Raw genomic sequence first — 21356 nt, 5'->3', positions numbered from 1 at the left:
ACAGCTGTTGCCATGAACGTCGCACTCGCTTACGTCATTGTCATGAGACACTCACAAAAAAATCACGGTTTTAGTAACGCAGTAACGCAGCGTGTTTACGGGAAAGTAACGGTAATCTAATTACGTTTGTTGCAATAGTAATCCCTTACTTTACTCGTTCCTTGAAAAAAGTAATCGGATTACAGTAACGCGTTACTGCCCATCTTTGATGATAAGTGATAATTACACCAATAGGATTTTCATTATCTGTTATTGTTTCCTTTATTTGGGTTCAGATCAGTGTGAAGTTTGAAGACAAACTGTTTATTTTCTTGTTTGTTTGGTTTTTGAGTCATAAAGAAATAATTTCTCAACAAAAAAGCTGTATAACAATGACTGCAGGAAGTGTTTCAGTGGGAGAAAAGTTTTGTCACTCATTCAGGTGACTCGTTCAGTCTCAGCTGACGGCAGGCTTCCAGCCTCTAAACTGTACCTTTGCACAGCGACTGACACCAGCAGCACTGACCAACAACGAGCTGTGAGGTCAGTTTCATGATCATAAATATGCAAACTGTCTTCACCATTGATCAGTGGTGATGACAGTGATTGAGAATGCATCAAGACATGTAATAAGAATAATAATAATAATGCATTGGATTTATATAGCGCTTTTCAAGGCACCCAAAGCGCTTTACAATGACATTATTCATTCACTCTCACATTCACACACTGGTGGAGGCAAGCTACGGTTGTAGCCACAGCTGCCCTGGGGCAGACTGACAGAAGCGAGGCTGCCATATCGCGCCATCGGCCCCTCTGGCCAACACCAGTAGGCGGTAGGGTAAAGTGTCTTGCCCAAGGACACAACGACCAGGACAGAGAGGCCGGGGATCGAACCGGCGACCTTCCGGTTACAGGTGCCCTTCCCAACCCCCTGAGCCACGGTCGCCCCACATTATAATGTCATTATTATCATTATTATTATTATTATTAGTATCATTATTATTATTATTATTACTACAACTACTAAGCAAAGAAAGCAAGCAGACAAATGTATTTATATGTGAGTGTTGTCACTGATTGGAGTCGTGCAAAAACCAGTATTAGTGAATTATAACATTATTTCAGCCAAACAGACCCAAAAAGAATTTAATGTCAAACTTTAAAATAGATGACTGTTTGTTGATTGTTGATCAATGGTCATGGGAATTTGCATAATTATGATTAAGGAACTGACCTCAAATTATGCAAATTCCCATGACCATTGATCAACAATCACTGACCAAAACCCACTGATCAAAGAACACTGATCAATGGCCATGAGTACCATTCACAGAGAGTTGGGGAATGGCTGCAATCACATCAATGGTCATGGGAATTTGCATAATTATGATTAAGGAACTGACCTCACAGCCCATTGTTCCTTCAGTGGGCTGGTTTCAGTCATTATGCAAATGTACTGTTTATAAGGTTTGGGGAAACCTGCAGTCAGCTGAGACTGAAGAAGTCACTTGGATGAGCGACGAAACGTTTCTCCCACAAAACGCTACGTCCAGATGAACAGATTCAACTTTTGGAGATTTACTTTCCTGGATGATTGAGAATGCATCAAGACGAGGTAGCCTTAACTTTCCACGGGTGTTGGGGTCAAACGCCAGTAAAGTTTGAAGGTAGCAGAGTGTATTTTTGTGTGTGAGCTGTGGCAGTAACAATGGCTTCACTTCAGTATCTGAGAGAGTTTATCAACGAGCGACTAACTGCTGCTGCTGAACAAATATTCTTGGAGTTTGAAAAAACGATCGTCCAGTACGAGGAAGAGATCGACCGTCAGCGCAGACTGCTGGATATCACCTGGAAACCCCAAATCAAGCTTCGGAGGATAGGTGAGTGTCACTCTGGTGGGCTGGATTCAGTCACACAAACCGATCTTCTACCGTGGACCACAAACAGCGCACTTTGACCTTCGGACCGGTGAGCGTCCTCTTCCTGCCCCTGGAAAGTTTAACTACACATTTAATCCCGGAAAAATCCGCATATGAGAGAAAAAACAAAGAAGTTCAGTTTTAACCGCGTGTCTGGTTTTCTGCTGAGGTCTGTCAGCTCAACTCTTTGTTGTGTAAAGTTGTAGAAAAGCTTCTGGTAGCTCTTTGTCCAGACTGTGTCGTCATTATGAATCAGGAGAGTTTCATTCATATCCCAGCTACCACAGGGCGAGAGGTACACCCTGGACAGGCCGTTCACACAGAGAGACACACAACCATCCACACTCACGTACACACTTAGGAGCAATTTAGAATCACCAGTTAACCTGACCCCACTAAGTGCACGTGTTTGGACTGGGAGGGATCCAGAGAACCCACTCAAACACATGGAGAACATGCTAACTCCACACAGGGCCGTGAGCAGGTGGTGGATTCAAACTCAGGAGCGTCTTGCTGTGAGGCAACAGAGCTGCCCACCACAGCACCGCGCTGCCCACCACAGCACCGCGCTGCCCTGGATCACAGTCAGTGTGTTTCTGCTGTGGATTGTTGGATGCACTCAAAGTGTCGAATCACAGTTTGTGTCTGTGATGGAAATGCTGACCAATCAGAAGGAGTTTCTCTGTTCTGTGTTGTACATTAGTGGCTGTGTTTTGGGGTTTGTTTTAAAGACATTGGTGCTTAAGTTTTAATCGTATGTACTAACACACTCATTTAGCTGGGACAACAACAACACCTCCTTCCAGCTCCGTCCACACAGGAGAACAGATGACCTTTTCTCTCTCTTTTCCAAAACACTTTCTAGTATGACGGAATATTTGCTCTAGGAGAAATTTTCTCTCTTTCCACCAAATCTCCTTCTCCTCTCTCCTCTGTACAGATACACAATATGTACTATACACAAACCCTTCCTGAGAGTTTCCCTCAGCATGCCAGCTGTGCTATCCAGTCTTCTGGGAACTCTTCCCTGCCACTCGGAGTCCATCTCAACTCCTCCTGAGCTCGGAGCAGCTTCCACCATTTATTCCCTTCCTCTGTCTTCTCTCACTTCCTCTTATTGATTTCCAAAGTTATCTTGCAGACTTCCATCTGATGCCCTCAGCTATGTCTCCTTCAGATTTCATCTTCTGTATAAGGTGGAGTTCACCTGTGTGCACCTTCCTCCTGTCTCATACATCCCTCTGTGTTCCTCCCTCTTGTTAAAGTTCAACACAACCTTTTCTATCCTTTCCTTAAAGGCACTCCTACCCACCTCTCCTCTCTTCACCTGCATGTTCGTTGAACTCTCTCTCCCCCTGCAGACACTCAGTACCGCTTCATCCAACTTACTACAGAATTTATCTTTTTCTTCTACATAACCTACCCGTGTTATCCATATGTGTACATTGTGCAGTATAGACACTATTAACAGCCTGTAAGCGACTCAGAGGCCTTTCTTCAGTACGTGTGTGTATGTGTATTCTCTGTTTTGGCTTTTCTCCTTGTAGTAACTTTGAAAGCTTGTGTGTGTGTGTGTGTGCGTCAGGGTTTTAATAGTTTTGCAATTTTCATTAGTTTTTATTTTTATTTAGTTTTGACTTCAGATTTTTAATTTTATATTAGTTTTAATTAGTTTTTACCAATTATTTGCTAGTTTAGTTTAGTTTTTAGTTTTTTGAAAATCCTTAGTTTCAGTTTAGTTTTGATTAGTTTCAGTTAGACTTGTAGTCAAGACCGCCTAATCCGAGACCAAGACAAGACCAAGACCAGAGGGTATCGAGACCAAGACAAAGACCAAGACCAGAGGGTATCGAGACCAAGACAAGACCAAGACCAAGACCAAGTTGAGACGAGACCAAGACCGAGACCGAGTCGAGACGAGACCAAGACCAAAACCAAGACCGAGACAAAAAAAGTCTTTAAACTGCAGCCAGATGCTGCTTCGTTTACAGGCGTCAGGCATATTATGTGTTTTGCTTTCGCACAGCCCTCCTCACCGCTGTCTACTGTCTCACTCACTTACTGAGAGGACAGACGACGCTCCACTTGACTGTCGCGTCTCTCACCCTCTCTGTTTTCACATAATGATATTATCCTATATCCTCGCATGTGATTGGCAACAATATGGAGGGATTGGAGCATAACTGAGCCACTGTGTGAGAGCTGAGCAGCGAAAAGGAAATTAAGTGAGGGTAGAAATGACTGAAAGATTATTAGGCTCTGTTTTGAGTTTTGTTCAAAAAAGAATGACTTCATATAGGAAAAAAAATAAATATCACATATGCAGGACACCTTAAACTAGTTTTTTAATTAAGCAGCAAGGCAGAACAAAGTCGGGCCTGTATCAAGACACAGGGACTAAACCCCAATTCAACCAGACCCAGAACTGATCCGGAATTAAAACAGGACTACAACAGTTCAAAATCAGGACTACTTAGGACTTAACCAAAACAGAACCAGAATCAGAACTAGATGATAGTAGCACTGAAAATCATCATAGACCTGCACTACACTTATTTTTTTAATTCTACCAAAGTACGCTATTTAGATTCTGAAAAGTTTATATAATTATTTAGCCTTGTTGTGCAAACAAGCCTGCATAACTTAATAAATATAGAATTTGAAAAGTAACAAATGGTATCTAAAAAGAAACAGGTACTAGATACATGTTCTGATGAGTTTTGGCAAACAACCATTTGACTAACATGTGTGTCTCACCTGCTCTTGTTCGATCTCTGTTCTGTCCTCATTCTCCATCTCCCTCTCTGCTCCTCTCTCTCCCCCTCTGTTCCTCTCTCTCCCTCTTTGTGCTGACAATCAAGCCAAACACCAACATCATCAAATATACAGTTGAAACCAGATATTTACAGACTCTTCAGATAAAAAAACACAAACACTTTTTTAATTGTAACATCAAATCAGACTAAATGTTTATTTTTTAGATTGATAAATATAAAAAACATATTTGTTAACTTTAAGAGTAAAGAAAAACTATCTGTATTTCTTAATTGCAAATGGCACCAAATTGTATTCAAAATTGAGCCACACTTATGGAGCTCCACAATTCTGTTCCTGGTGTTTTGGTTGACATCTCTTGATTTTCACATGTCACAGAAACAGGCTCTGTGTTTTGCCTTATATGCATCCACAGCTGTGCCACCAATTTACTCACATGGACTCTACTAACCTATCAGAAGCTTCTTAAGCTCAGAATGGAATGTCTGGAGTTTTTCTTATTAATTAACAATAAACTTAGTGTATATGTTCTCCTAAATTTGATGAAAGGGATAAAAATAGACAGCTCTGTCTCTCTTTATTCTGTCATTAAACTAATTCAAAAGATATTTCAACATTTATTTATCTAAAACAAAAGTTTACTCTAAATTAATGTTTAACAGTAAAAATAGTTTTTATGTTTTCTACCTAAAGTGTATGTAAATATCTTGTTTCATCTGTGAATATACTGCTGTGTATTGAAATTTCTCTTGTTTTGCATAGATATACTGAACAACATACAAAGCATAATATATAAAATAACATCTACCTGAGTTTTTTCTTTGAAAGAAGCTTCTTATGTCCATTGTTGTGTTCATCAGTACACAATTGAAACCGATTTAGAGAGTTTGTTTAGCCGTGGAGGTAACAACTGAAAATATGAAATGTAGGCTAAGACTCTCTAAAAAATCAGCATTGTTGTTCGGCTTTTTATTTATCCATTTGTTGATTCACTCGAAGAGCAAGTAACGCAACCAACTGATCAGTTTGATATCAATCTTTTGTGATACACCGTCATATTTACATTATTAGTTCAGTACGAATGATTTGCTTTGGTACCTGGTCAAACTTAAGCTCTCCTCTGTCTGCAGCAAACTCGCAGGCAGCAGCTTCTCCCCCCTCGCTCACATGCGTGCTGTGCTCAGTCGCCTAGTACCTGAGCTCGGATCATACCAAAATTAGGGGAATTTACGACGGTGCCCCATGCTTCTGAAAATGACCCGGGCTTAAGCCCAGTAAGCCACCCCCGCTCCGCTAATGGTTGACTCCAAATCTCCGGAACACTATGTCGATTTAAGAACGGAAGATCGAAACAGCGAGACCAAGACCGAGACAAGACAAAAGTCCGTCGAGACCAAGACCACGTAAAAGTGGTCTCGAGACCGGTCTCGAGACATCCAACTCTAGTTTCAGTTATAGTTTTAGTTGTGTTTGCAATAATAAAGTGTAACAAAATCCCAGTTTCATCATATCAGTCATTCTCTTCTGCTTATCCTTGGGTATGTTGCTATTCCAGCTACCATACTCTGCACCCTGGACAGGTCGCCTGTCTGTCGCAGGGCTAACACGCAGAGACAGACAACTCACATTCCCACCTATGGGTTCTTTAAATAAATAAATAAATAAATTAGGGCAGATGAACAACCGTTGATACCAGGCAACTATAAAAGGTATATCTTGGCCGCAATGACACTATTAACTCTTGCAGCACCGGGTGTTCGTAATTTTGGTTCAAGTGAATTGATAAACCTTTTGAAGGCAATTGACTCACACAGTTATGTAGATATCCCAGTCCTGTTGTCTCGGGATGCATCACGCTGCATTGCCTGGTGTTAGCTTCTGTTTCTGGGGATGAGGGTTGGGCGTGCTCCCTTACCTTCTCAAGGTAAGCTAGGTTAGCCTTCTTGTGTGAGCTTTTCAAGTGCACTTTAAGGTTTGTGGGATTTTTTTCCCTTTAGAAATGTCCCTCATAATTTGTCTCGTTCCACTACAAGACACTTGCTTTATCCAAAACACAGTCAAATTCAAAGTAATCCCAAATTGGAAGCTGGCGCTTTCTCCAGACTTTTCCTGACATGATTCTGCGCGTGGACGGAGCAGCAACACAGACGACTCGACTAACGTACTGCCACCTGCTGGCATAATGAGACACAGCAAGAAAAAAACCTGGAAACTAAACTTCTTTTTTACCGTTGACTATTGTATGACACACACACATCAACGAAAACTAAACACATTTTTGCTATGAATTCAGTTAATTTTAGTTAGTTTTGTGAACACTCATTACAGTTTTAGTTAGTTTTCCTTTTTTCGCTTTTATTTTTATTTCCGTTAACGAAAATGTTTTTTCACTTCTAGTTCTCGTTATTTCGTTAGTTTTAGTTAACGATAATAACCTTGGTGTGCGTGTATCGGAGTATTTCCTCAGATGTATGTTTGCTTTTTTATAACATCATTTATTTATTTATCTATTGTGTCCTTTTCTACTTCCAGACCTTCCACTGCGACTCCTCTGCAGAGAGGAGGAGCAGCTCTGGAACCAGGAGAGGAGCTCCAGTGTCGACCAGGAGGAGCCAGAACCTCCACAGATTAAAGAGCAACAGGAGGAACTGTGCAGCAGTCAGGAGGGAGAGCAGCTGGGACTGGAGGAGGAGACTGATACCTTTATGGTGACTGCTACTTACAAGGAAAGCGACCTCAGTAACACCACTCACTCTGACTCCAGTGTGTTTGTTGGGACTGAATCCAGAGAAGCATTCAAAGTTTTAAATAATTCTACCCAGATCAAGAAAGACATCAACCATCAGCCCAGAGAGCTGGATGTCACCTCCAGTGCTGAGAAAGATCTGCATAGAACAGGTGAGTCTCACTCTGACGGTCTGGTCCTAATCAGAGCTCTGTTACACAATTTATGATGCAGCTGCAGTTATTTTTCAGGAAGAAATACCATGAAGTATTGTTATAATGAAAAAGTTTCAGCATTAGACTCAAAGTACGTATAAAATGAGTGGATCCATGTCAGCAGGCAGCTGCAAACCTACGAGTGTTGTTTGGTTAATATTGTGGAAGGGCTTGTTGTCATTCAGTGTACAGCAAGTGTACAAGGCACACAGTTTCATTAAAGTTGGCTCGACACAGGATGAAAATATCGAAAAGCTATAGTACATATAGTAAAATGTATATATATGACGTCACTGAGAGTTACAAACTGTCTAAAGACTTTAGACCGTTTTTCAACTCTCAGTGATGCCACAGTGATCGTTTGATTTATGGACCTGCAGCAGAGTTTGAGCCCAGACACGGCTGGTGACGTCAGACTTAAAGACCGGATTACATTTGCACTCAGTAACTTCCTGTTCTTTCAGAATATAAACAGAATAAATCCACCTGGCTGCTGGTTGAGTCGAGCCCCCGAGTTGTGCTCACTGACAAAGCCTCATTTAAACTGGTGGAGACGTGTTAGCTGTTAGTCTGCATTGATAAAATAGACAGCAGTTATTTGAGACCTTCAACAATCTCTTGTAGAGTGATTCCAGTCAGACTGCAACTGTTTGCAGAAAGGTTGCCTCCTATCCGGTCTTTAAGTCGGACGTCATTAGTCGTTTCTGGGTGCAAACTCCACTTCAGGTCCCAAAGTCAAACGATCACTGCGGCGTCACAGAGTTACAAACTGTCTAAATCCTTTCGTCTTTAATAAAATAATCAGTGTGGCTGCTCTATCAGCTGTAACAATTAAGTTTAACATTCAGGCATCCACGAAAACAGAATCTATGAAGTTTAACCGAGTTCGAAGTTAGCAGGGAGTTAGGATTGGGCTTGGAGTCTTCTCCAGTTTGGCCATGCCCAAGAAAACCTCCAAAGGGAGGCACACAGAAATCTTGGCTGAAACACATCAACTTCACTTCGAGCTTCTTTTGATGTGGAAGAACAGCAGCTCCTCACCAGATGTTTAAAGCCGAGTCCCGACACCCTACAGAGGAAAGTCCTACTCTTCATTACCCTGGTCTGATGAACATGGCTGAGGGTTGGAACTGCTCCACTATAACCTCCTCTAGGTCTGGGCAATATGAGGAAGATCTAATATCAGGATATGTTTATATACATGATATATATGTTTGGATACTCGTACTCATTCAAATGAACCATTCAGTATTTTTATCTATGTTAAATAAATACCAAAAATCTGAATGAATTGAAATGTTTTATTTTAACCATTTTTTAACCATCAGTTGCTTACAGAGGTTTTTCACCAATATTACACAAACTAAATTCAAGACAGTGACTATAAAACCGACTGACGTTGAACAGTCACAGTTATCACAGCTGGCTAATTTCATGTTTTCTTTGGTGTGTGGGGAGACATTCACATGCTGAGTTTAAAACACCTCTAATTTTTCAGTGGATGATTTTTCAGCTGGTGGAATAAATTTGTAGTACTGCTACCTTCAGCAGCAATAGTTTTACGCATGTTTTGCAAATTACCGCATTTTGTTCGATGTCCTCCTCATGAAATTAAAACGACAGCGCGTCTCATCCCTGCGCTCGTCTGAAATTCCCGCTGTTGCCGTATTTTTCCCTATCTGCCAGTATATAAACACGCATGTTCAGCGCAGTGCAGGAGGCATTAATGATGCATTCATAGCATGTTGGAGAAAAAAAAACTCATAGTGAATTACATACATACAGCTTAATATTGCCATAGCAATTTTTACCATCATAAGTGGAAAAACTCACGATACAACGAGTATGTTTGATATTTCGCCCACTCCTACCCTCTTCCTTCCAGATTTCACGAATACAATCCGAAGATACTTGAGCTCTCTTGTTTGGATGCAGACAATTTGGGTCTTTTTAGAAATCTTTGGGTAACCTCACCCAGAAGTGTCAGTCCTGGTCCCTCTGCTGAAGCCAACCCTTGAGGGATGGGGGAGGGGGGGGCATCTGACCACAGCCCAAATAAATCAGATGAATCCACCGTGCTTTGGGCCCATCACCCACAGGGACAGCACAGCACCTGAGATCTCTAACAGTTACTACATCATATAAAACCATATGTGATACATTAACAAATACTAGTTAAAGCAAACATGGATCTTATTGTCATAAATCTTTACAGATTAAAGGAACAATGTATTTCACTGCTTTTCTTTATCTGGTCTCCTATTGTCCCTGCAGACCTCCCACAGCAGAATGTCTGTAAGCAGGAGGGGGTTCTCCCTCAGCAGCAGCTCAGGAACCAGAACAGGAGCTCCAGATTGGACCAGGGGGAACCAGAACCTCCACAGCGCACAGAGGAACAGAACAAACTGTGCAGCAGTCAGGAGGGAGAGCAGCCCGTAGTGACAGAGACGAAAACTTCTACGGTGACTTCTGCTCACAGCAAAAGTGACCACAGTGAATCAGAAGCAAAATGTGACCAGCTCCTCACTCACAGCTCTGCTGCAGCTGAGAGCCGACATCAGGAAGGAGGGAAGGAGGGAGATTTAGACTCTGGAAATCCAGAGTCAAAACTTCACGTAAACAGAAGTCAGAGCAACAATTCAGAAGAATTCCCGCCATCAGCGAGTCAGTGTAACACTGACACGGGTCGAAAATCTCTCCAGTGTGACATTTGTGGAAAGTCTTTTAAGAAAAAGTGCCAAATAAAGGAGCATTACAAAATCCACACAGGTGAGAAACCATTCACCTGTAAGACATGTGAGAAAAGTTTTGCTCAGAAGAGCACTTTGCTGCACCACATGACTGTCCACACAGGAGAGAGGTTGTTTTCCTGCCACATATGTGGCAAAACTTTTAGGCAACGCGGGAATCTGATGATCCACCTGAGAATCCACACCGGTGAGAGGCCGTATTCCTGCACAGTGTGTGAAAAGACTTTCAGTCAGAGTAGTCATTTGTTGGGCCACATGCGAAGCCACAGAGGAGAGAAGCCGTACCTGTGCGAGGACTGTGGGGAATGTTTTTCTGAATCATCTTCACTTAAATTACACAAAGTGATTCACACAGGAGAGAGGCCTCATTCTTGCCAAGCATGTGAGAAAACATTCATTAAACGCAGTAACCTGCTGCGCCACATGAGAATGCACACAGGAGAGAAACCGTATGTTTGTGAGACCTGCGGGGAAAGATTTACTCTGTCAACATCGCTAAAAAGCCACAACGCGATCCACACAGGAGAGAAACCGTATCACTGTAAAACCTGTGGGAAAATGTTCCGCCAGAGTCATCATTTGTTGTTTCACATGAAAACCCACAAACAGCAGAAGCTGCAGTGCTGAAAGTTTTGTGGAGAAAACAACTATCTACCAACAAGTATTTTGATGTTGTCACGTGTAAAACTGTGTTCTTCATTTTATTTTTATTTTCCGTTCTGCGATGAAGCTTTGTTTCTCTAATGCAGGGTTTCTTTTCACAATGAGTACCACCACATAAAATATATGGCTCTTAAAGTACCAGCCTTTGACCAACATTAGAGTACAGTAGTATACACCTATTAAACACCACATACAGTTTACACAAGAGAATTTTATTTCTTATATGAATGTTATTTATTATAACTGTCATAAACAGGATGTGACAAGTGATAATAATAACAACTGTACTGCATTAAAACATTCACAGCAGGTGGGATATCCAATCTTTAAGTGATGACGTATGAACAAACTACTCTGCATTTATTAAGGCTGTTGTGTTTTTAACATGTTTTAATGTTTTGTATCCTGTTGTTTTTAAACTGATCAAGCCCCTGAAAAGAGTCAGTGATCACTGTCAGCCTCTCTCTGTTTTTATTACCACTGTTCATTTTAAAGCTCCGTTTTTAAAACCTTATGATGTAACTACAGCCCAGCCCATGCAGCAGTATATTAATGACTAACCTCGTATTGTGGATGACTGAAGTTTGGTCTGTTTACAGCTTCCTGCCATGCAATTGCATTTGTCCCTAACCATCTGGAACCCTCACGATAACTTTTATAGAGGGATAAAAAGTTAGCTTTCATCCTCTAGCTTCACTGTATATATTATGCTAACCATAGCTGTTTATAAGATTGGGGAAACCTGCAGTCAGCTGAGACTGAAGAAGTCACTTGGATGAGTGACAAAATGTTTCTCCCACTGAAAACGTCCAGATGAACAGAATGAACGTTTGAGGACATAGCTGTGTTGCTAGCCACCACGTAGCACATCATTGTATACCAGCTAGTCCAACTTCAGTAACCCTACAAACGTCACTGCTGTTTAGTTTTCTGTCTTCATTTATGTTGGAAGTGATAGCAGAGCTGTACATTTTAATTTTTCAGAAACCCCTCAATCAGAACGTGGTATATTATTTAATCTTTAGACTTCCTGCATACCACTAGAGGGAGCCCATGTATCACCAGTGGTACGCATACCACATTTTAAGAACCACTGCCCTAATGAAAACATAACGCATCTTTTACAATATATTACATGTTAGATTCCTTTTCCTTTTGGAGAAAGCCATGTTTAAAGTCTTCTTGCTGTGGTTGGTTGGATGCACTGAGAACCTGTCTGACTGACCAGCAGGACTGAGTTCATCCATCCATCTTCTGCTGCTGGGTTTGGGACAGTAGCCTGAGCAAAGAAGCTCAGACCTCCTTCAGGGGAACACTCAGGTATTCCCAAGTCAGGTGAGAGGTGTAATCTCTCCAGATTGTTCTGGATCTGCCTCGGGGCCGCATCCTGTGATTTTGTTCTTTCATTTTTTTTATCCTAATTTCTTGTTTTGGGAGACTTCTTTGACACTCTGGAAGAGGACTTTGTAACTGTTCTAATAGCATTATATCAACCTCTCAGAGATTCAGTTATTTGTAAGTTCAACACATTTTCAGTGATTTTCTACAGCAGCTTTTGGATCATTTTATGACATTTTAAATTTATAATGGTGATGTAAATATTAAAGTGGAGAAGTAGTATTTCACCTGGTGTCATCCATCTCCAGTTTTCGAACAGCAGCTGTAACAGTCACACAAACCTTTTTATCGTTACTTTGGTTTCTGTGTGCGTCTCAGTGTCATTTAAACCAGCAGTTATGAGACGATCTCTCACTGATAGAAATGTCTGTTATTCTTGTTTTTCCGTCTCGCGGTTATTTGTGAATTGTGGGCTCAGATTTTGGAGCGTTGAAAGTGTCACAGAGAATTTAATTTCTTTAAAATAGCTTTAATTTTTCTTCTTCTTCTTTTTTTTTTTTAACTGTTTGAGTGTTAAAGGAGACACGAACAAACTGTAGATGTTCAAAGTTGTTAGAAACATTTTGTTGTAAATAAAAGTTTTTTTCTTCAAATAGTTTTGTGCTTCCACAGCAGCTCTGTCTCTGTCTCTGATCTTTACTGCTTCATTTCTCTGTTGTCTTTGTCATCAGTCCAATGACACAAGAATCAGAGGTTTAACAGTGTGTGTCTCCCTCTAGTGGATGTTGTGGAGTATTCTGTTGTCTTTGCTCCAAAGGTTTTTGTACAGAGTTTTGGTGTTTCCTGTCACTGTGGGCTGCAGAGCACAGTAGTACACAGCAGAGTCTGTCACTGCAGCAGAGGAGATCTCCAGGTGAAACTGCTTTTTTTCTTTGTCATGTATAAACTTCAGCTTTTCTGTTTGCGCTGAATGTTCTGCCATGAGAAGCTGTGGACGTGAACCGGACTTCTGATGGTACCAGAAAAGTGTCTGAACATAACCTGAATATTTACAGGAGAGAGTCACAGTGTCTCCTTCCAAACTCATCACTACATCTTTAGATGGTGTCAGTAAATCCTCAGAGGATCCTGAAAACAACAAAGACATATTTCACCATCATGTTTCTGTATCTTTAAACTTAGTTTAGTTTATAAAAAGTGAATCAATTCAAACAACATCCAAATCTTTTCATGTCTATCATCTCCTTTTACATCTCACTCCATCTTTTGATGACTCACCAGTCTGAAAGGAGACCATCATCATCCAAATGAAAAGCAGGAACATGATTTTCTCTTGGACTGAATGAACAATAGCGAGAACACAGCAGCTCTTCAGCTCCTAAATGAAGCCTTTCATATTCACTGGTGTAGCTCCTCCTCCAAAGGCTGCTTCTTCTGGATAGGCTCGGCCCTGGTTTCTGTGGAGCCTGTAAATAAAGAGAGCTTTGAATGTTTGAAATATTTAGCAGAATGTAGAATAATCTCACTCATGTATTAAACAGCAGAAGCACACGTGTAAACCAGCCAGCATCAATACTGGACTTTAAAGATTCATTTGTAGCCGATGGGTTTCAACAACCTAACACAAGTTTATCATATCAAAGCCTGATTAGAAAAACCCATGGTCTTCCTGGTTGGACTTTTAGCTTCATGTGAGAGATTTTACCTTAAAGAGATAAACCTCTGTTACTCTGTTTATTTTGCTTCTGCTGCATTTTTGCATGTCCTCATCCACTAAATATAAAATAGTGTAAATGAGCAGCTTTTGATGTTTGACAGTTTTTATTGTGTCTGAACGTTCCTACAGTTGGTTTGTGGTTGATGTGGATTTGCTGCTCATGTGAATCCTCCCACAGTGTTTCATTGGCAGCTGTAACCACAGTGACTCTGATAAAACAGGAATTAGCAGAATCCATCTGATATGAAGCTGTGCTTTGAATACCACTTCCCTCCTCTTTGAAGAGTAGTCAGATATCTGTGTTCAGGTTTTTGTACAGCCTCTTCTACACTTTGTATCACTGTGTTTGTAGAGCACAGTAGTAGAGAGCTGTGTCTGCCAGGGTTAGGGCTGTTATGGTCAGATTAGTTGATGTAGGTGATGTTTCTGATTTATATCGATTATCAGGAATATATTCAGCACTGCCCCCTTTTCCAACTTTCCAGAGTATAAACTGAGGAGCCTGAAGGTCAGAATCATGTCTGTACCAGTGAAGTGCAGCACCATCTGCAGTTGTCTCATAGCTACATGTGAGTTTGACAGATTCTCCTTCTGTTTCAGTGACTTCAGTTTGTTGAGGAGTGATTGAGTCTCCAGCTGTTAGTCCTGGAAAAAGAAAGAAGAAAAGTAGTGAAATGCAGTCTGTATATCTGCTTAATGCAGCAGCTTCAACTAAACTTTAATCCCTGTTCTTAAACTCACCTATAATGTGAGATAGAAGCAAAAAGAGGTGCAGCAACATGTCTTTGGAGTTATTAAAGCCAGACAGACAGCACATGAACAATGTTCTTCCACTGCAGCACAATGACCAACAAATAATGTCATTGGATGAGCTCAACTTCAGTGGGCGGGGCCAGTTTAATAGCTCAGCCAATCAAATAGTTTTGTGCTTCCACAGCAGCTCTGTCTCTGTCTCTGATCTTTACTGCTTCATTTCTCTGTTGTCTTTGTCATCAGTCCAATGACACAAGAATCAGAGGTTTAACAGTGTGTGGCTCCCTCTAGTGGATGTTGTGGAGTATTCTGTTGTCTTTGCTCCAAAGGTTTTTGTGCAGAGTTTTGGTGTTTCCTGTCACTGTGGGCCTCACAGCACAGTAGTACACAGCAGAGTCTGTCACTGCAGCAGAGGAGATCTGAAGAGTCATCAGTGTTTTGTCTCCGCTCACATTAAAAGTTATTCCAGGGACTGGATCTGACAGTTTCACTCCTGTTCCAAAGTGAGAGATCAGGAATTTTGGTGGTTTTCCAGGATATTGTCGATACCAGTAAAACTCATCACTTCCAGCTGCTTCTCTGGATAATCTATAGGACAGATTAACAGTGCTGCCTTCTACACTGAACACTTCTTTGTTGGTTGGAGTGAGATCTTCACAGCTGACACCTAAAGGAACAGAAACATGTTTTATTGTTTTATAAATCATCACAATTCAAATGTATTTCTTTAAACACACAGATTGTAACGTACCTGTTAGAATGGTGAGAATCAGTAAAGAAAGTGCATAATAGTCCAAAGACAACATGTTGAATGAAGGTAAAGTTTATGGTTTGTGTGCTGAACTCTGTTGAATGTGGAGGTTTCTCTCTCTTCTAGTTCAGTAACAGCTCAGCTCCTCCCTGAATCTCTCCTCCTCCTCTCTGATCTGGGTTTGAACTTCTCTCTCTTCCTCCTCTTTACACACTAGTAGCAGCATTTTCACTTTCAGGTGGGAGCTCATATTTCATTATGCTCCAGCTTCCCTGCACCACTGAACTGGGATAATCTGAAAATGGATGGATGATTAATTAGTGTTAAGTGGCTGAAATGAAAAGAATATTTAAAGTCTAAACAAAAATACACTGCTAAAAAGAATAAAGGGAACACAAAAATAAGGCATGCTAGATCTAAATGGATGAAATATTCTTATTAAATACTTTGGGGGCGAGCCCCGGCTCTGACAGTCTCGGTCGTTGTGTCTTTGGGCAAGACACTTCACCCATTGCCTACTGGTGGTGGTCAGAGGGCCCGGTGGCAGATGGTCTCCTGAGGGATCTCCTCCCAGACCTGGACTAAAGCATCAGCCAACTCCTGGACAGTCTGTGGTGCAATGTGGCATTAGTGGATGGACAAGACGTGATGTCACAGTTGTGCTTAATGTGATTCAGGTCTGGGGAACGGGCGGGCCAGTCAATAGCATCAGTGCCTTTGTCTCACAAGAACTGTTGACACACTCCAGCCACATGAGGTCTAGCATTGTCTTACATTAGGAGGAACCCAGGGCCAACCGCACCAACATATGGTCTCATAAGGGGTCTGATGGGTCTGTCTGGCACAGACCCACCGCTGGAACGAGACAATTCTACTACAACAGAAAAGCGAGACACAAGCCACCAGAGCTCTATGTGTTGCTCATGCACAAGGGAGAGAACTGTGACGAGCACCGTTCCTTCCGCTCGAACCCAGTCACTCTCAGTGAGCTCCTGTAGCACTGCTCTTTATTGTGGTTACATGAATATGAATAGTCCCATTAACATATGACGTCTTACACACATATGAACAATGAGTACCGTCTGTGTGTAGGTATTCGTGTGTGTGTGTGTGTGTGTGTGTGTGTGTGTGTGTGTGTGTGTGTGTGACTCCCCAAAGCTGGTGCCAGGAGTCCAGCGGTCCACCTAAACAAAGGACTCTTATACTTAAACAGATGTAGAGTAGGTGTCCTCCTGTAGTATAAATCAGTAAGAGAAGGTACGACCTGTCTCATGACCTGTGTATGCCGGAGTTCTCTGGAAGGGACACAGAGTCTTTGCAGACTGCTAAGAATCAGACATCCTATCAATATGCAATCGATTATATAACTCTAAGCATATATGAGCAGTGTTGGGTAAGTTACTTTAAATTAGTAACTTTGTTACATTACTAGTTACTTCTATCAAAAGTAACTCAGTTACTTCAAGTTACTCGTTACTTTCAAAGTAACTAGTTGCTAGGGAAAGTAACTTTGGTTTTACTCAGAATTCTCTTGTTAATGTGTTGCTTCTGTAACTGGATACCCAGCAAGATTGCTAGTCTTCTAGCTTGCTTACTTGCCACAAGTGTCACGGACCCGGCTCTGGAGGACTCGGGGGTCCGTGAGCAGTTTTGACTGTTGTTGTTATTATTATTATTGTTATTATTTTGGGGATATGTGTGTTTTTCTGCACTATGCTGTGTTATTCTGTGTTCCACTCATTATATGTATAGGCAGGGTGTGGGTGTGTACATGTGTGTCTGCGGGTGTGGCTGGAGGACAGCCACATGTAGGCCTGATGGGCGTGGCCCTGCAGGAGGACTGGCCACACCTGAAGTTCCTGCCACACACCTGTTGGTGATCAGGGCTTGTCGGGGGAGCTACTTAGGAGAGTGTTGGAGCTCCCACCAGCGTGGGATCGTTGAGTTGTCTTCCCAAGTTAGGGTGTGTCAGCATACGATGGTGCAGTTCGTGTATGCCCGCTGGGGTTGGTGTTGATGGCTGTTTTTTTGTGGTTTTCCCCCCAGGTGGAAGAGTGGACCAGAACGGTAGCACGCACGGGGTGTGCGAGAACACAACAGCGGGGAGCACGAGCACAGACGTCGAAGGGGAGCACACACACACACGGGAGTCAAGAGAGCAACGGGGATTTATTGTGTTTACAGCTTCACTGTAAATAAAGTGCACTGTTTGCATCGCAGAGTCTGCGTTTTGGGTCCTCATTCTCCCATATCCCCATGGTCTGCCAGCCAGACCGTGACAACAAGTGCACTGTGCCACCTACCAATAGAAAGGAAAAAATAATGTGCATATTTCCACAAGAGAAATCCCACAGCTGGACCGTCATTGACCGCTGACATGATTCTAGCCTACGTCACAGTGTCATGTGCGCTTTTTACACCCAACACAAAAACTGCAGTCGTGGTGCTTTTGATTGTACTCAGAACTCGGAAATTTTGCCTTCCGAACAGGAAGATGTAGGCAACACCAGACTGCAGATGAGCTGCATACAGAGCTGGACTGGGACAAAAAATCAACTCGGGCGTTTTGACATTATAGGAAAAATCATAAAGCCTTTGAATGAAAACAAACACTGTTGTGACAGTGATGTAAACTGTTTTGATGGTATATATGCATCAGTCTATCAATCGTTTGTTGTAAGATTCAGATAATTATTTAATAACAGCCAGACATTTTAAATGAGAATAAGAAAGTATTTCTTTGTGCCCCCCTTTCCCTGTTAATGCCCTACCTGGCCCCCTGGCAAAACTTTGCTAGACCCGCACCTGCACAATAACCAGCTGTCAGCTACATAGAAAAAAGGTTCTTGGTGTTATTTGTCTCTCAGAAACAGTTCATAATTTCCCTTCAACTCATTCATGTCACCTAAAAGGTAAACCTGTTTCTCCATCACCTGTTCAGCTCTGATGATTCAGTAAGGACATCTCCTGCTTTCATCTTCATGCTTCCCTCTCACCACATATCCAAACCGATATCATGACTAGAGATGGACCGCCGATCCAATATTACGTATCGGTATCGGTCCAATACTGACCTCAAATTACTGGATCGGATATCGGAGAGAAATAAAAAATGTAATCCAATCCATTAATTATCAAAAAAGCACCTCACAAAACTTGCGACATGGCACAACTCTGCTCATAAGCGTAGCACGTGGGCGATAGGGCATTAAAAGGGGAAAGGGGGCACAAAAACATACTTTTCTTTCTTATTCTCATTTAAAATGCCTAGCATTTAATAAATAATTAGCGGAATCTTACACCCAATGTTTTAATCTGATGTAAAATGTATAAATGTCCATTACTGTATAAAGTAACTATTAAGTCTAATATACCCTAGTAAGCTATAGTACTTTTTCCTTTGGGAAGGTACCATCTGTGCAGTCTGCAGTTCTGTTGAAGAAAGATGTTGAATCAAGGGCGTAGATTTGGCATGGACAAATATCCAGCGATTATTGAATTGTCCCCACCAATAATTTGATCTCTTCGAGTAAAGAAAAACAAACCCGATAGAAAGAAAAAACGATTTGTCAACATCTCATTCACCCAGCGGTGCAGAAAGAGTTAAATTACGTTCTCTACTGGAGTCCTACGTCATGTGACAAATATGGCCAATGTGATTGGCTATGCCTTTCAGGGAGCTGTTTAGTTTTAGCAGCGGTATATGGGCTCAAATTGTGGTCATAAATATTTTGTACTTGTAAATCAGGATTTGTATGTGTAAAAAAGATTTGTGTGTGGACTTAGCCAAAAAGTACCTGTGAAACTCTGCACTCAAGTTTCAAGTTACAAGTACGAATTTTGACCCTAGTTTTCTTCCTTTCATCTGATTGGCCAATGTCATGTCAATCACAAATTTAACTATCCAATCAGACAACAGATGGGTTTGGCTATTGGAGGGGTGCTTTATCGAGCTTTTTTCAGAGCTGAATTTTCCCACAAATAAGGTTTAAAAGAAATTTCACTCCAGATTTCTTTAAATACTTTACTTTTTTTAAAAATAATTTCCCTGATGTGGCCACATCCTCGCCTAGCTGTGACTGTGGTTACTACAGTTTGCCTGCACCAGGGAAACCACAGTGCTGCAAACGAGCCAGTTTAGCCTGGACTTACTGTCCTGTAACCTTTGAATAACATTAATTCAATTCAATTCAATTCAATTTTATTTATATAGCGCCAAATCACAACAAAAGTCGCCTCAAGGCGCTTTATATTGTACAGTAGATCGCACAATAATAAATACAGAGAAAACCCAACAATCATATGACCCCTGTGAGCAAGCACTTTGGCGACAGTGGGAAGGAAAAACTCCCTTTTAACAGGAAGAAACCTCCGGCAGAACCAGGCTCAGGGAGGGGCGGGGCCATCTGCTGCGACCGGTTGGGGTGAAAGAAGGAAAACAGGATAAAGACATGCTGTGGAAGAGAGACAGAGATTAATAACAGATATGATTCGATGCAGAGAGGTCTATTAACACATAGTGAGTGAGAAAGGTGACTGGAAAGGAAAAACTCAGTGCATCATGGGAATCCCCGGCAGCCTACGTCTATTGCAGCATAACTAAGGGAGGATTCAGGGTCACCTGGTCCAGCCCTAACTATATGCTTTAGCAAAAGGAAAGTTTTAAGCCTAATCTTGAAAGTAGAGATAGTGTCTGTCTCCCGAATCCAAACTGGAAGCTGGTTCCACAGAAGAGGGCCTGAAAACTGAAGGCTCTGCCTCCCATTCTACTTTTAAATACTCTAGGGACAGCAAGTAGGCCTGCAGTGTGAGAGCGAAGTGCTCTAATAGGGTGATATGGTACTACAAGGTCATTAAGATAAGATGGGGCCTGATTATTTAAGCGCTTTGGGGTCCTTAGGGACTAGTAAAGCGCTATATAAATACAGGCCATTTACCATTTACCATTACCTTGTGTGTTAGGAGCAGGATTTTGAATTCAATTCTGGATTTAACAGGAAGCCAATGAAGGGAAGCCAAAACAGGAGAAATCTGCTCTCTCTTTCTAGTCCCTGTCAGGACTCTTGCTGCAGCATTTTGGATCAGCTGAAGGCTTTTCAGGGAGTTTTTAGGACATCCTGATAATAATGAATTACAGTAGTCCAGCCTGGAAGTAATAAATGCATGAAGTAGTTTTTCAGCATCACTCTGAGACAGGATATTTCTAATTTTAGAGATGTTGCGCAAATGGAAGAAAGCAGTCTTACATATTTGTTTAATATGTGCGTTGAAGGACATGTCCTGGTCAAAAATGACTCAAGGTTCCTCACAGCATTACTGGAGGCCAAGGTAATGCCATCCAGAGTAAGAATCTGCTTAGATACCATATTTCTAAGATTTTCAGGGCCGAGTACAATAACCTCAGTTTGATCTGAATTAAGAAGCAGAAAGTTAGCGGCCATCCAGGTCTTTATGTCTTTAAGACATTCCTGCAGTTTAACTAATTGGTGTGTGTTACCTGGCTTCATGGACAGATAGAGCTGGGTGTCATCTGCATAGCAGTGAAAGTTTATGCTATGTCTTCTAATGATGCTGCCTAAGGGAAGCATGTATAATGTAAACAGAATTGGTCCTAGCACTGAACCCTGTGGAACACCATAATTGACCTTAGTGTGTGAAGAGGACTCTCCATTTACTTGAACAAATAGGAGTCTATTAGATAGATATGATACAAACCACTGCAGTGCAGTACCTGTAATACCTACAGCATGTTCTAATCGCTCTAATAG

General features: G+C 41.6%; 2 protein-coding genes across 2 annotated transcripts in view; both read left to right on the top strand.

The window, feature by feature from the left end:
- LOC120434305 (zinc finger protein 570-like) overlaps positions 1-21356 on the top strand; it is a 488395-nt gene that overhangs the window by 428433 nt on the left and 38606 nt on the right. The gene's annotated exons all lie outside the window — the stretch shown is intronic.
- On the top strand, positions 1631-10993 carry LOC120434152 (zinc finger protein 260-like). The gene is made up of 3 exons (XM_039601714.1): positions 1631-1862; positions 7209-7574; positions 9891-10993. Exons 1-3 carry the CDS (start codon positions 1691-1693, stop codon positions 10991-10993), a joined length of 1641 nt encoding a protein of 546 aa, XP_039457648.1. The 5' UTR covers positions 1631-1690.

The sequence above is a fragment of the Oreochromis aureus genome, linkage group 18 (genome assembly GCF_013358895.1).
Source record: "Oreochromis aureus strain Israel breed Guangdong linkage group 18, ZZ_aureus, whole genome shotgun sequence".
NCBI classification, from domain to species: Eukaryota; Metazoa; Chordata; class Actinopteri; order Cichliformes; family Cichlidae; genus Oreochromis; species Oreochromis aureus.
This window is presented reverse-complemented; position numbering and strand designations above follow the sequence as displayed.